A 15,962-nucleotide genomic window follows, 5' to 3' on the forward strand; every position below is an offset into this window, starting at 1 on the left:
ATGTCCTGCAGGGTTTAGATGTTCCCTGAACACACTTGATCCAGATGAAATGGAGCTCCAGTTCTGCACATCCTGCTCATGATGCACCGATCTGAATCAGGAACCGTCTGAAACCCGCAGGACGGTGGCCCTCGAGGCCCAGATCTGGGTTTCCCTGAAGCACAAGGACATTACGACAGTTATATTCCCAGATCAGGCCCCCGGTCTGTTTACCTGAAGAATAAAAGGTGAATGCGACCCCGAGTCCCGTGTGTTGCATCTAAGTGAGAAGGTTCTGCCCAAAGCCAGAATCTTTGTGTTTAAAGTTTAGTAGGGCTGGGCAACGATTAAAATGTTTAATCTAATTAATCACACGATTTCCCTGATTAATCACATTTGTACGTAGAATCCAAAAGTAGTGTATAGCTTTTAGCATTTAGTTTTATTTTAAATGTGCTGCCATATGAATGAAAGTGCCATAACATTTGTTGTGCAAACACACTTTTAACATCAGCATCTTTCTGTAGTTTTTATGTAGAAGCCTCGCTCCACTGTCTGTTTCCTTGAATGACTTGCTGCTATCAGTTGTGTGTTTTGCCTTTAAGTGATATTTTAGACTGGAACTACTACGCTGAGAAGACAATTCAACTTGGCAGAGTTTACAGATGACTTTGGTTCTGTCGACTCCGCCGTCTGGAAGAACTTTAACATGAAAATGGCCGAGTAAAAGTTCCGTACCCTTCTCCATGTTTGGTGGATCCGCCGATTACTTTCTTTTCCGGTTCCACAGCAGACAGCAACAGACTTTTACAAAATAAAAGCCTGTGAGCAGCAGACTTTTACAAAATAAAAGCCTGTGAGCAACAGACTTTTACAAAATAAAAGCCTGTGAGCAGCAGACTTTTACAAAATAAAAGCCTGTGAGCAGCAGACTTTTACAAAATAAAAGCCTGTGAGCAACAGACTTTTACAAAATAAAAGCCTGTGAGCAACAGACTTTTAAAAAATAAAATAAATAGTAAAACCTGCGCTAATGTGCAAATAAAATATTTTTCGGCGTTAAATAATTAGTCAACTCGATAATCACGAGTTAACTTGCCCAGCCCTAAAGTTTAGTGTTGTATCTGTGGAGTGAAACTGCTGAACGAAGCTCTGCCCCCTGTGGTGACGGTAAAAGTAAGAAGCAGAGCGATGATTAATCAATTTAGATGAATCTTTATTTCATAATTGCAATGCAAAAACAAAAACAAAAACAAAAACATGTAACCAAGAGAATTTCCCCATTAAAAAACAGAATTCATTACAGACAGAACAAAGCTCCCTGGTGACATCGAACCGGTTCCAGACGATGCGTTTGTTGGTCTTTTAGAGGTTCTGAGCTGCTTGTGAAACCGCTTTGAGCGTCGAAAGAGTTCAAATTGATCAAACTAGCAAAAGACGAGAGCGGGCAGACGCCGTTGGCCTTGGAAGGACTGAGGTGAGCATCCGGGATGCAAACACTGAAGGAAGAAAGCAAAAAGGAATGTAACATCAGGTGGAGTGCACTAACATCCTGTTCCAGATCCTGATTGTAATCTGCGGCAGTGGCGTAAACACACACTCACACACACACGCTCACGCCGCCATATAAACTAAATCAGAACGATCGGCTGATCCTCTGAACACAAACAAGACTTCCATACCCTGAACGTAGACGTAGAAAAAGGCACAGGTATGGAGTGTTGGTCTCTGAAAACGCCCCCGCGGGAAAAGACTGAGGGCTCTGCTATAGCACCAGAATACACGACTATCATTTCAAATGAAGCAACAACAGAAATAGAAGAACTAGAGACGTGAATGTTAGGATAATCAAATGAAAACATTTTTTTTTTTGTTTGGGGGGGGAAGCACGACTGCTGGGTGCGAAGTGCTCGGAGCGAACTGTTGCAGGTCCGCTCCAGGTGGGAGCTGAAGAACTCTGGACCGTTCACTGAGAGCTGGACCGTCCTGGACCAGGCGCCCGCTTCCTGTCCCATCTTCTCTGATTTTTAGTGTCCAAATCGGTGTGTGGAGCCAGTTTGCTGGTAATTGAGATGTCTTGTGCCGCCCCCCCTCCTGAACTCAACCATCCCACCCGTTAACAGAGCAGAGCTTCCTGCAGAGCAGCGCTGGTCTCTGCTCCGGTGAAACCGGTCGGGGTGCGGCTGCCGGAGAGCCCGTCAGATCGTTCGGGGGTTGTACTCGGGCAGCTTCTTCAGCTTCTCCTGCTCCTGCTCCGTGTCCTGCCTGGCGATGATCAGTGAGTGGGCGTAGCCCATCACCACCTGCAGAGACGGCACCAGGAAACAGTTCAACGTTCAGCTGAGTTTACAGAAACCTTTCGTGTTACCCAATATGATCATTAAACGGTCCACCGATGAGGCTACTTTAGTCTAAATATGATGGTGTGCTCGTGCTAACGGGCTGGTTCTGGTGTCATTTTCACATAAATTATCCACTATTTGTCCAACACGATAAACACAAGCTGTCTCAGCTTCCTTCTGCTCTCTGCTAGCATCCTTCTGCTCTCTGCTCGCTTCCTTCTGCTCTCTGCTAGCATCATTCTGCTCTCTGCTAGCATCCTTCTGCTCTCTGCTAGCATCCTTCTGCTCTCTGCTAGCATCCTTCTGCTCTCTGCTAGCATCCTTCTGCTCTCTGCTAGCATCCTTCTGCTCTCTGCTAGCATCCTTCTGCTCTCTGCTAGCATCCTTCTGCTCTCTGCTAGCATCCTTCTGCTCTCTGCTAGCATCATTCTGCTCTCTGCTAGCATCATTCTGCTCTCTGCTCGCTTCCTTCTGCTCTCTGCTCGCTTCCTTCTGCTCTCTGCTCGCTTCCTTCTGCTCTCTGCTCGCTTCCTTCTGCTCTCTGCTAGCATCCTTCTGCTCTCTGCTAGCATCCTTCTGCTCTCTGCTAGCATCCTTCTGCTCTCTGCTAGCATCCTTCTGCTCTCTGCTAGCATCCTTCTGCTCTCTGCTAGCATCATTCTGCTCTCTGCTCGCTTCCTTCTGCTCTCTGCTCGCTTCCTTCTGCTCTCTGCTCGCTTCCTTCTGCTCTCTGCTAGCTTCCTTCTGCTCTCTGCTAGCTTCCTTCTGCTCTCTGCTCGCATCCTTCTGCTCTCTGCTCGCATCCTTCTGCTCTCTGCTCGCTTCCTTCTGCTCTCTGCTCGCTTCCTTCTGCTCTCTGCTAGCTTCCTTCTGCTCTCTGCTCGCATCCTTCTGCTCTCTGCTCGCATCCTTCTGCTCTCTGCTAGCTTCCTTCTGCTCTCTGCTCGCATCCTTCTGCTCTCTGCTAGCATCCTTCTGCTCTCTGCTAGCATCCTTCTGCTCTCTGCTCGCTTCCTTCTGCTCTCTGCTAGCTTCCTTCTGCTCTCTGCTCGCATCCTTCTGCTCTCTGCTCGCATCCTTCTGCTCTCTGCTAGCTTCCTTCTGCTCTCTGCTCGCATCCTTCTGCTCTCTGCTAGCATCCTTCTGCTCTCTGCTCGCATCCTTCTGCTCTCTGCCAGCTTCCTTCTGCTCTCTGCTCGCTTCCTTCTGCTCTCTGCTCGCTTCCTTCTGCTCTCTGCTCGCATCCTTCTGCTCTCTGCCAGCTTCCTTCTGCTCTCTGCTCGCTTCCTTCTGCTCTCTGCTCGCTTCCTTCTGCTCTCTGCTAGCATCCTTCTGCTCTCTGCTCGCTTCCTTCTGCTCTCTGCTCGCTTCCTTCTGCTCTCTGCTCGCTTCCTTCTGCTCTCTGCTCGCTCCCTTCTGCTCTCTGCTAGCTTCCTTCTGCTCTCTGCTCGCTTCCTTCTGCTCTCTGCTAGCTTCCTTCTGTTCACCGCTAGCATCCTTCTGTTCTCTGCTAGCTTCCTTATCAGCTAACAAGCCGACTGATTTCCATTAAAATGGTAACGTAAAATGTTCCCTGGCGTTTGTTCCGCTCAGTGGACTCAATATGTGAACTGGCTGCTTTCTGCTGAACGGCCGTAGCATTAACGTTGTGCTATCGTGCTAAGCTAACTCACTTTTACAAAGGCCACACTGTACAGTATTTAAACTTTTAGACATTTTTCCTCTTTTTCTCCGGTTTAATCCATCAAATCAAACTGCTGAGCAGCAGGTGTTGGTGGGATTTAAACGAAGCACTGAAGCAGATCGTTCTAAAATGAAGATGAAAACTTCAGTTACCTGCTCAATGTAGATGCCATCCAAGGTTTTAACCTCCTGGGCAGTTGTGGAGGATTTGGGTTTGTTGTCTCCGTATCCCTGAGAATGACAAAAGATCCAATCAGTGCCGTTCTTGTGACTCACAACCAAACAGCCAACATCAGTGATGTCATTACCAGCTCTCCAAACGTGGGCGAGGGCCCCCAGCTGATTGTGCTCTCATCTGCTGCGATGATGATGCTGCTCTTCCTGTGAAACACAAAGCCCACTCAGACTCAGAAACAGAGAAAAATGATGGTCACACTACCAACTGAAGTCATGTAAAGCAAACAGTTACCGATACTGTGATCAGAGGTGGGTAGTAACGAGTTACATTTACTTAAGTTTTTGAAAAAATTATACTTCCAGGAGTAGTTTTAAATCTCTATACTTTTTACTTTTACTTGAGTAGATGTGTGCAGCAGAAACTGTCCTCTTACTCCGCTACATTAGGCTACAATGAGCTGGTTACTTTTCTTCTTACCTCTTTGGTATTCTACGCCTCATTATTTTTATCCCCCCGCGTACGCCTCATTTTAATGTTTTATTCTGACAGAGAGAGAGACTTCCACCAAAGGCTCTACCACCTGACTGTGTTCCACCAATCAGACGCAGCCGTGCAGTCTGGTCACGTGACCGTACTCAATCTCAGCGGCGGGACGGGTTAGCTTTAGCATTAGCAGTCGTAGCAAACAAACAAAGAAACAGATGAAAAATGTCAGAACCAACGGTGGGAAATGAAGACGCAGACGAGGCCTCATACTGAAAGCATGTTTACCTTACAAAGAGTGAGAAACAGCAGCTACATTATGTGTCTTCTGTGTCAACCAAAACAAACGCACATTTCAGCAGAAACTCAACATCTAACTTGAGGAAACATGTAGCGGTAAGTTTCCTAAACTCGTTTTTTCCCCCCATGGATAGGTGAATGTTTGTTTTTTTCTGATGCTTTCTGTAAAACATGGGAACTCTTTTTGTCATATATTGGTTTGAATATCTCATTGTATCATAGCTGAGAATGACACCCTACCATTTAATTGATATGTTTTTGTTTCCGTGTACACTTGGTTTATTTTGCTTGCTTATCTTATTTATATGGGACGACTCCTGAATCTCCTCGCCTGTATAAATTTAAATCTGAATTTGGATGTGTATGTGTACGTGAGCCAAATGTGTGTATTTCTGTTTTGTCTTTTGAAAATTTAATAAACATATCCGTTTCTCTCCACAATCTTTATACAATTTCTTTTTTCCAAAGATTAGCAACAAGGCTACTGGGAGGAATCTGAGTCATGAGAGTAAAGCCTTCAAACCTGAAAGACTAAATAAGAAATAATAATAAAATCATGCAAAAAGTGAAAATAAAATCACGCAGAAAGTGAAAATAAAATCATGCAGAAAGTGGAAATAAAATCATGCAGAAAGTGAAAATAAAATCATGTAGAAAGTGAAAATAAAATGCAGAAAGTGGAAATAAAATCATGTAGAAAGTGAAAATAAAATGCAGAAAGTGGAAATAAAATCATGTAGAAAGTGAAAATAAAATCATGCAGAAAGTGAAAATAAAATCATGTAGAAAGTGAAAATAAAATGCAGAAAGTGAAAATAAAATGCAGAAAGTGGAAATAAAATCATGTAGAAAGTGAAAATAAAATCATGCAGAAAGTGAAAATAAAATCATGCAGAAAGTGAAAATAAAATCATGCAGAAAGTGGAAATAAAATCATGCAGAAAGTGAAAATAAAATCATGTAGAAAGTAAAAATAAAATCATGCAGAAAGTGAAAATAAAATCATGAAGAAAGTGGAAATAAAATCATGCAGAAAGTGAAAATAAAATCATGCAGAAAGTGAAAATAAAATGCAGAAAGTGGAAATAAAATCATGTAGAAAGTGAAAATAAAATCATGCAGAAAGTGGAAATAAAATCATGCAGAAAGTGAAAATAAAATCATGTAGAAAGTGGAAATAAAATCATGCAGAAAGTGAAAATAAAATCATGCAGAAAGTGGAAATAAAATCATGCAGAAAGTGAAAATAAAATCATGTAGAAAGTGAAAATAAAATCATGTAGAAAGTGAAAATAAAATCATGTAGAAAGTGAAAATAAAATCATGCAGAAAGTGAAAATAAAATCATGCAGAAAGTGAAAATAAAATCATGCAGAAAGTGAAAATAAAATCATGCAGAAAGTGAAAATAAAATCATGTAGAAAGTGAAAATAAAATCATGTAGAAAGTGAAAATAAAATCATGTAGAAAGTGAAAATAAAATCATGTAGAAAGTGAAAATAAAATCATGCAGAAAGTGAAAATAAAATCATGCAGAAAATGAAAATAAAATCATGTAGAAAATGAAAATAAAATCATGCAGAAAGTAAAAATAAAATCATGCAGAAAGTGAAAATAAAATCATGTAGAAAGTGAAAATAAAATCATGCAGAAAGTGAAAATAAAATCATGCAGAAAGTGAAAATAAAATCATGTAGAAAGTGAAAATAAAATCATGCAGAAAGTGTTAGAAAACTAGAACTGGGCTGGTATTAAATCCTTTGAAGCATCGTCTGCACTCACCCGCAGGACAGGCTGCGGATCTTCCAGCCGCACAGGTCCTGCACAGCTTTGGGGTACATGGTCGACTCTCTGGAGGTGTTTGTGACCCCCCAGAAAAACAGCCCGCCTGCACAACACAACAAACGCTTGTCACACACCGAGAAGTCTAAATATTAGCGTCTCAGAAGCCGATCTTTCCCGCTTTTCTCACCCATCTCGTTGACGGCGAAGGAACACTGGTAGCCGGAGCAGATCTGAGCGGCGCCGCGTCCGGGGAAGTCGAACAGCTTGACGAGCCGGGGGACCATCTCGTCCTTCTGCTCCGTGTGACCCAGGCGCCCGTAGCCGCCGAAGCCCCAGCTGAAGACTCGCTTCTGGGAGTCCAGCACCAGCTGTGACAGAGACCACCGGCGTCAGTTCGTAAAGCCGCTCAGAACCGGCGCCCGACATCACACCAACAAAGTGCTTTTTTTTTTTTTCTCTCACCGTGTGGTTGGCGCCGCACGCCACATCTCTGACCACCACGTTGGGCACGGGCATGACCTGGCCGTCCTTGGACTTCTCGATGAAGATGGCGACGCGCCGGGGGATGAGCTCGCAGTCGAACTCGATGCGCTGAGCGCGAGCGATGAACTTCCCGTCGCTGTTGTGACCTGAGATCACACGGGGGAGGCGTCAAAACCCAAAAATCTACTTTTAGGAAGATTAAAAACACCAACAAGAGGCTTTAAAGGGATAGTTCGCCTCTTTTGACATGAAGCTGTATGACATCCCATATCAGCAACATCATTTCTGAACATCTTCTTACCCCCTGCTGCGTCCTGTGAGCAGAGTTCCAGCCTCGTTTTGGTGTTGATGAAGGTAGTCCGGCTAGTTGGCTGGGGTTTAAAAAATAAAGCGTTTTGCTTCTCTAAACAGCCTGGGGGAGAGCCAGGTTGCCAGCGGTTACGTCTACAGATGTCATAGCTTCACAGAAAAATTTCCCAATTGGACCAATCTGGTTAACTAGTAAGCTGCAAAAGCTTTAGTTTAGGAGGTATTCACCTCACTAGTTTATGAGTAACCTACAATTTTTTTTACAAGTTGACCAGAGATCAACTAATCAACTAGTAAGAGCCACAATGTCCACTACTTATACTAGTGTGGGTTCTTTTGGCCTAACTAGTGAACTTTGACTAACAAAATGTTTCTAGTTAACTAGTAAGTGCCAAAATGCCAATTAATCCACTAGTTTGAGTCTTTTTTACTCTTCTAGTTAAATAGTTTCACATGTTCTCTTACGAAAATATTTAGTTCCAAAAGGAGTCGGTAGTTAGGTAGCAGCAGTGTTTCATTTCATCACTAGTTAACTCATGGAAAGCATTTTATATCACTAGTTATAGTCAGGGGCAGCAGGGGGAAAGAAGATGTTCATAAATGATGTTGCTGATATGGGATATTACACAGCTTCATGTCTAAAGAGGCGAACTATCCCTTTAAGGCTCTGGGAAGAGTCAGGTGTTTAAATCTTCAAAGTTTTCTCTAAAACATCAGCTTGTTCATCATGAGCGTACCCAGCTGTCCGTACTCCGGGCAGCCAAAGGAGTACAGGTTTCCTTTGCAGTCCACCACCATGCTGAACTCGGCACCACAGGCCACCTTCACCAGCGGCTGCCCGTTATAAGAGACCTGAAAGAAGAGAAACAAATGTCCAGTTAAACACTCCTAATGAAGCCTCTGAAGCTCTACATCCGCCCGCACGGTGTTGTGATGGCGGCTTACCGGCGCTGGGCTGAGGACAGCATCGGTCTGGTTGCCTTGGCCGAGCTGACCCAGCTTGTTCTCACCAAAAGAGTATGCGGTGCCGTCCTCTGAGGAGACAAAAAAAAAAAAAAAGAGATACAGAGAGTTCTTTTACCGCCTAACAGCAACTAAAACCACAAATCTCTGAACGCTGCAGTGAATACGGCCTCTCAGCCTCAATCTGAGGGTCTTCTCATCCAAACCCGAGTGAAGTTTGAGGAGTCACAGCTCTTTAAATGCGTCTCTTTTTCGAGTGGCTTAAACGTAACCGGATGATGATTACAGGATTCTTTCTATTGTAAAGAAAAAGCATGTTTCCATCATCCAGCCAAGTAAAGAACAAAGAAGTATCATTCTCCAAGTCTGCCATTAAAGAGAAGATTTGACGTTTCACCACAAGCTGCAAAACATTGGGAAGACTCAGAAAAGCCAGATTTGGACTGTGAAAGACTTCTGAAAGAAGTTCGGCTTCTTTCAAGATGAGATTTACATTTCATTTAAATCCGCTTCAGTCAGGAAATAGTAAAAGAATCGTTGTTATCGTTGGTAGTAGGGATGTTAACCGATGACCGTATGACCGATGGTTGACCGAATCAACGTTGTCCGGTTAGAATTTTTCTGCCGTCGGTAAAAAAAAAAAAAAAAAGAAAACTTCACTATATCTTTAGAAATGTTATGTGAGCATGAGCCATCCCACGATGGAAGAACAACCGCAGCAGAGCTCACGTAGCACGTGTAGGCTAATGCAAATGTATCCTGACGGCAATATTGTGACAACCTTAACTGCCAGCTTGTTAGTGGCTGCGTGTGGACTACGACATAATGATAATTGTAACACTGTAATGGCAAAAGACACAAGACTAACTTTGCCTACTTGTTGTGATATATTCATCTGTACTTAAATGGCATGACGACAGGAACTTATTGCAAAGGATTTTGTGCAGCATAGGCTACGCCACAGAGGCTGTTGGCATTCGGTAAGTTTTTTTTTTAACAAAGTCATTGGTTAACCTACTTTCCTGTAACACCGCCAAATGCACCGTTCTCTGTGTGTGACTTTGTAACGGGGGCTTTTAACAGCCCGAGTTCGGTGCCGCGTTTGATTCGTGTTTAAAAAGTTCCGTGACTGGAAGGGCGCCGTTGCGCGTAATGTGTGGCTGTCCGTGTCTGCGCAGGCACAGCAATTATTTTTCTACCCAAAACCCTTATTATTCCTCCACAAGTACGCCTAGAACTAGTGGTCAATCATTGGGGAAAATGTATAATACCAAGGGCACGAACCAACATTGATTGTGTGGTGGGAGCCTAACCATTCTAAAATGGGGGCATAACTTGTTCCACGAGGCAGAGAAAGGCGCGCGACAGGACACAGATATTATAAATGGCACTTATAGAATTTTCGGTGACCGACTTTAATCGACTAATGAGGCTCAGGGGTCGGTCAAGACTTTTTAAAATTTCGACATCCCTAGTGGGTAGAGACGACACTGGAACTTTGAATTTCATGTCCGGTTCAATCAGAGGGAGACGGAGAAGAGGTGGAGGGTAAAGATCAGCTGGTTAAATATTTACAAATACAAAAAAATGCACCAACAAGGAGCTTTAAAAAAAAAAAAAGGCTTCTACGTGTGAAAGAGCTGAATATATGAAACCTTCTCCAATCTGGATGTGAATAACCTCAAATTTAAGGATTAATGTCAAAGTTTTATTCCACTTGAATGCGATTTAACGGCTAAAAGGAGCCACCGTGGCTCGGCCTACCTGTGAGAGCCAGCGTGTGGTTGCGTCCGCAGGCTGCAGCAACAATGGTTTCATCGGCCAGGGCCTCGATCAGCTTGGGCGCCTCCAGGCGGACGGTGTCCCCGTGGCCCAGCTGACCCTTATCGTTACGACCTGAGGAAGCAGGAAGAAAATTCACTCTGGATTCAAACTTTACGGACACCAAACCTGCTAAAAATGTAAAAAAAGTGAACTAAAAACAGTTTAAGTATATTTAATCTATTTTAAATTCACAACTTAAATGCAAACATTCATTTTAATGTTAATTCTGTTCATTTCCAGTCAGAAGAATCCTCCTTTTAAACCAAATTCTCCCTCAGTCGAAGGGTCCCACACGTATGGATCCCTTTGGGCCTGAGACAGAAGCAGTGCGGTGCGACTCACCCCAGCTCCAGAGCTTTCCCTCCACCGTCATGAGGAGGCTGTGAGCAGAGCAGGGACCGGACACCACGCAGCTCACCTGGACGTCGTTCAGACAGCCGTAACGGTGAGGACCCCACAGGTTCTGGCCCAGGTTACGGAAAGCAGCTGGAAACACATGCCGCACATCAGAACCCAAAAGCATCCGTCGATACCAGCCAGCATGCAAACAAGCTTCTGGTCTGGTTTCAGATCGCTTCGTATGTTTATGTATTTAGCTTTTATCCAAAGCGACTTACAATTGAAAAAATATATAACGTTACACCAGAGATGCTCATTGCCGGCTCGCACTTGCATAGTAGCTTATAACACTATGGTAACAATAACAATACATTTTTTCAAATAACACACAGCGAATACTGCTCAGTATTAAGTATTTTTATTACGTTTGCATTTTTGTAGTATTAAGTATTTTTATTAAGTATTAATTAAGACTTAATGGTGTTTCCTAAAGGGGGAACTGTTAAACCTGGCAACGCAGCCCGCTTAAACCACCGTCACACTTGACCTCAGAGCAGCTAGCTCCTTTAGCCAGCGCGAGATGCAGGAACAATGGATCGGTTTTTAATTAAAAAGGGCAAAAACCAGCACAAAAACCATGCTCATCCTGAATGTCTCACTATGATTACAACAACAAACTACAAATACAACATGAAGAAAGTCAAGGACATGCACGCCAGCTTCAGCTAATCCCAGTATTAAGGTAAATGTGGTCTGAAATGAAAATGTATTGGCTTTGTTGTTATATTTATATGTAGAAATGCATATTTGCAAAAGGGGACTTTAGTATGTTGTGGTAAAAGTGGCTCTTCCCTTGATTTTGCTGCCAATGTGGCTCTTGTGAAAAAAAATAGTGAGCATCTCTGCTTTACAGCTAACATCACAGCTAACAATAAGCTACATAGAAGGAAACCACCAGTCAGACTCTGTCAGAGGTGACAGTGCAGGCATAGAGGGAAGTACAGGGTAGGAGATGCTCTCTGCAGAGCTGGGTCTTTAAGAGTTTCTTGAAGATATTCAGGGACGCCGCTGTTCTGGTAGCGCTCGGCAGGTCATTCCACCATCGTGGAACGACACATGAACAGAATCTGGATGGTCTTCAGCGTGATGTAGGCACTGTTAGACGACCGGAGTGACCGAGTCGTGACGTAAGCCTTTGTAAGAGCATTCAGGTAGCTGGGAGATGTTCCATTAAGCACTCTGTAGGCTAACATCAGCGACTTGAATTGGATGCGGGCGGCTAAGGGTAGCCAGTGGAGTTCAATTAACAGAGGGGTGACGTGTGCTCTGTAAAGGCTCTAGCATGTTTGCTGCGTCGGCTAGCGTGAGTGGTGTTGATGACATCACGATTTCGTGCCGGCTATATACGGCGGCGCGAGTCGATGCGCCAGTAGTTGCAATCTTCTCCGTCACAGAGGTGTCGCTGCTACGTGAAGGTTAGCGCTACTCTACAACCACGAAAGTGGAGAAGAAAACAATGAAGAGCAGGAACACTGCCATCAATGATGCTGCTGCAGTATCTGGATCATTTAAATTTTTTAATTCAGCCAATAGAGGTGAAGGTTTGAAGCCCCCGGCATCACCACTTGGAGTCTCTGCCCTCTTCTTTGCCTTCACGTATCTGTCCCGTAGCTTCTTCCACACATTCTTACAGAACTCTCCCTCTTTACCCAAAGTTCTGCCCATCTCTGTGCAGCAGTTTTGGGAGTTTACGTGCTCCCTGTGCTGAGCTGGGGGACGTGTTGGGTTAGCTACGGCCTGATCTTCGTAGCCCAAACACAGAATTTAAGATTCTAAATTTTTAGCTATTTGATGCACACATGTCGCCTTTCAATCTGAGATGTGAGACCATGTGGGCACGGAGTTTAGAAATGATAGAAAGACTAAAAAAAAAGACAAAATACTGGCTAACATGAGCTACACTACTCACAGGAAGGTCAACTTTTATTCAAGATCTGCTGCAAACATCCAAACTTCTGTGTTTAAATGCACTTTAAAAGAATAAAGCGTGGAGCTGGTACCCTGGCAGGCGTCTGTAGATGATCTTTGTCTCTGCAGCTGCTCCTTGCCGACACCCCCAACCCCCCATCCAGTCTCAACAAAGCGCATTTATCAGTGTTTACCAGAGGAGTGAGGAATGGATGCAGCAAGGCAGGGTGCAGCCTGCCCCAGGCATCACTGAGGGGGGGTGGGCAGCACGGCGCTGCATGCATATGAATGGATATTACTGTCACAATCAATTAGCAGGATCCCACAGGCTTTGAAACGTATGCGCTCTGCGCACGCCAAACAAAGACGCCCACGTACACGTAGCATGTGATCGTCCCCCAGACACGATGCAGAAAGTGATCAATCCCGCATCGATTCCGTCTGCAAACACCCTCTCTGCCCACCGCAGCGAGGGGGCAGGAAGACGCCGTTCATCTAAACGTCGATTCAAAACCCCAAAAACACGACGGGTCCTCATCGGACTACCGTTACCGATCCATTTGTTCGATTGAACACAAGCCCCCACCCGGTGTCTAATCTGCCCACAAACAGCCGAGTTTCAAAGTTTTATCCTGAAAACAGTCGCACGCCTGCAGATGCTCCCATCTTTTTAATTTTTTATGTATTTACCTTAATATACGGATTTTGTGTATGTTATGTGTATATATATATATATATATATATATATATATATATATATATATATATATATATATATATATATTTATACGTATGTATGTATATGTAAATACACATGTATATTCTGTGGGTAGAGGAGTGTAGGGTTGGAGTTTGTCTGGGCCCGTCTGTGTCTCTGTCTTTGTGTTGAGAGTTATTGTAGTGAATTGTGTTTTTATGTTTGTTTTGTTGGAATATTAAAAGCAAAGCTTCTTCCATCCCCTTTCCAAATCGTAATGTTGTAGCTAATTGTGAAACTCTATTCTGTATACAGATTTGAAACAAATGAAGACACAAACAAACAACATCTTGCATTTGTCTCAAAGACGTTTGCGTGACAGATTCTGTCCGTCTGTGGCCTTTGAAAACACTCTACCTTGTTGTTTGGGCACCTCCTTTCTCCCAATCAGATCCCAGTTGGTTGCTCCAAAGATGAGCAGCTGGCCTTTTACCTTTGGGCACTCCAGTTTCTGTAGAAAACGACAACATAAAACACGCTGCTTGAGCTCAAAAAAGGCAGACAGAATCTAACCTTCACTGAACACAGAATTCAGAGAATTTATTTTATCAGAAAGAAGATAAAATAAATTCCGTGCCAAGGGTCACACGGTACAAAGTGAAGGGGAAACTATCCTAAAAAAGAAAGTAAAAAAGTGTAAATTTGCTGCAAAGAAATCGAACCTTTGCACTACTTTGTTAATACGGAGATTTGTTAAAGAAATGTTTGTAATTTCCCCCACGATCAACTTATCATCCTGAGCGTTTACACAGAACAAGGGTCACACACGAGACAGACAAAGACAAAACAAAGAGATAAAAAGAAGAAAAATGACCCGTCACACAGTTTTCAGGGAGAACTTCAGACCCACTATTTTCTCTTTGACGTCGTCCGCCACGGTGACCGGCTGCAGACCCGACTTGGCAGCCGGCCGGCCGGGCTTCTTGTTGTTCTCCTGCTCGAAGTCGAACTCGTCGTCGCTGCTGAAGTCCCGGTCTTTCCTTTTGCCACTTGCCCTCTTCCTCTTCATCCCACCGTTCCCTGAGACATCTGTCACCTTCTTACGTGGCATTTTTTTTTCCAGTCGGGTGCTGTTGTGGTTGGAAAGAGGCAAGATATCAGGTCACGGATCTTCAAAGAGATAATGGAAAATGTGAGGACACGACGGACCCATAGTTCACAGGAGTAAACTAGAACAAGAACGGCGGATTTAGGGGAATTTCATGCTGGAAAATATTTGATTTTAGCCTTTAATGTCTGCAGAATGGCTCACTATATTCATATAATAAGGAAACTACATTAAACTATGGAATAATGCAAAACTTCTGAGTATATCCTGGCTGAATGATTTTCTAAATCAAATTATATTTCCACATTTCATTGTTTATAAACATAAGAGTTAAACCTGCTGCCAACAGCAAGCGTCTTTAAATTGGCTCAAATAAGTTTACTACACGACCTTTAAGTATCTCTGGCTGACTCTAAAGTCACGTACCAACTCCTAAAATGTTCACAGATTTCTCACAGTACTCCTCCAGTGGCTGTCTGATCGATAAACACAGGAAAGAGTCGTCAGAAACCAAATAAAAACAGACACGGAACTGAAACATCTGCCGGTGTCCATTAGCCGTTAGCTTCATTATGCTAACCTCCTGCTCTTTGTTCGCACAATGGTCGAGTTAGCAAGCTAGCTGCCGTAAAAAAAAAAAAAACACAACGTACAGTGTGTGAAGTTACTCACAGAGCCGCTAAACAAACGGGCACGACAAAGTTTAGGTGTTACACGCAAATACCGAAATCCACAATTAAAACAAGATTGTGTCAAATTTCCCAACGGTTATTAACGGTTATCAGTTGGGCTCCGTTAAGCTAACGTTGCTAACAGACACAAAATAAAGACACTGACGTTACATAAACGATGCAGCAACAAAACTTTTCAAATATTTTCTTTTACTACGCGTTGTTTTTACGGAATACCGTGACTGCAATCTGTGTTGCCTTCGACTAAATGTTGTTTGTAATTTCTTTTAAGCAAGAATAAATCATATACCGGTGATTTCCTGATTCAGCAGCTCTCTGTCCGTCTTCGGTTTGATTGATTTGAACAAAAGAAGCTGCAGTCTGCTTTCACACCACGTGGTTTGCATTTAGTATTCATACAGGAAACCGAGCACTCACCAACACATATACAACTGGACGCAGAAATACCCTGCTTTTACGCATCTGAAACGCCAGGCTTCAGAGCTTCAACTTCACCAGGCATCGAGCGACCACAGAAAAGTTGTTGCTCTCACTGAGGATAAAGTTTTAGGGATCGAAAACACCGAAAACTGACCCAAAACCTGGAATAAATAGTGACAAGAAGAGTTAATGTTCAGCTTCTGACCATGTATCTGCAATCCATCAAAGAAAAAACAAAGCATCTTTGACCTAAAGCAACTCAGAGGTTTTCTGTTCATGTACTTTTTTTTGTGCGTTTTGCATTTAGCTTACAGAACCTTACAGTTTTTTAATTTATTCACAATTAATCTGCAATCAAATAGACATCTACTTACATATTTCCTAATCCTTTCAAACCAAAGTATAGCAG

General features: G+C 43.4%; 1 protein-coding gene across 2 annotated transcripts; it reads right to left on the minus strand.

Annotated features, from left to right (window-relative positions):
- Positions 1–1,174: 1,174 nt before the first annotated feature.
- rcc2 (regulator of chromosome condensation 2) lies at positions 1,175–15,531 on the minus strand. Of its 2 annotated transcripts, none has more exons than XM_075475975.1 (13): positions 15,423–15,531; positions 14,244–14,463; positions 13,751–13,844; positions 10,672–10,815; positions 10,270–10,401; positions 8,488–8,576; positions 8,280–8,394; positions 7,213–7,379; positions 6,938–7,118; positions 6,748–6,853; positions 4,313–4,385; positions 4,158–4,235; positions 1,175–2,282 (listed from the first exon to the last, which is right to left on the minus strand). In XM_075475975.1, the coding sequence occupies exons 2-13, from the start codon at positions 14,442–14,444 to the stop codon at positions 2,178–2,180; spliced, it is 1,485 nt and encodes a 494-aa protein (XP_075332090.1). In that variant the 5' UTR covers positions 14,445–14,463; positions 15,423–15,531; the 3' UTR covers positions 1,175–2,177. The 2 variants fall into 2 exon arrangements, with proteins under 2 accessions (XP_075332090.1, XP_075332091.1); XM_075475976.1 differs by having other exon boundaries at positions 14,244–14,503; positions 15,423–15,494.
- Positions 15,532–15,962: the final 431 nt, after the last annotated feature.

This window comes from Odontesthes bonariensis, chromosome 10 (genome assembly GCF_027942865.1).
Source record: "Odontesthes bonariensis isolate fOdoBon6 chromosome 10, fOdoBon6.hap1, whole genome shotgun sequence".
Taxonomy (NCBI): Eukaryota; Metazoa; Chordata; class Actinopteri; order Atheriniformes; family Atherinopsidae; genus Odontesthes; species Odontesthes bonariensis.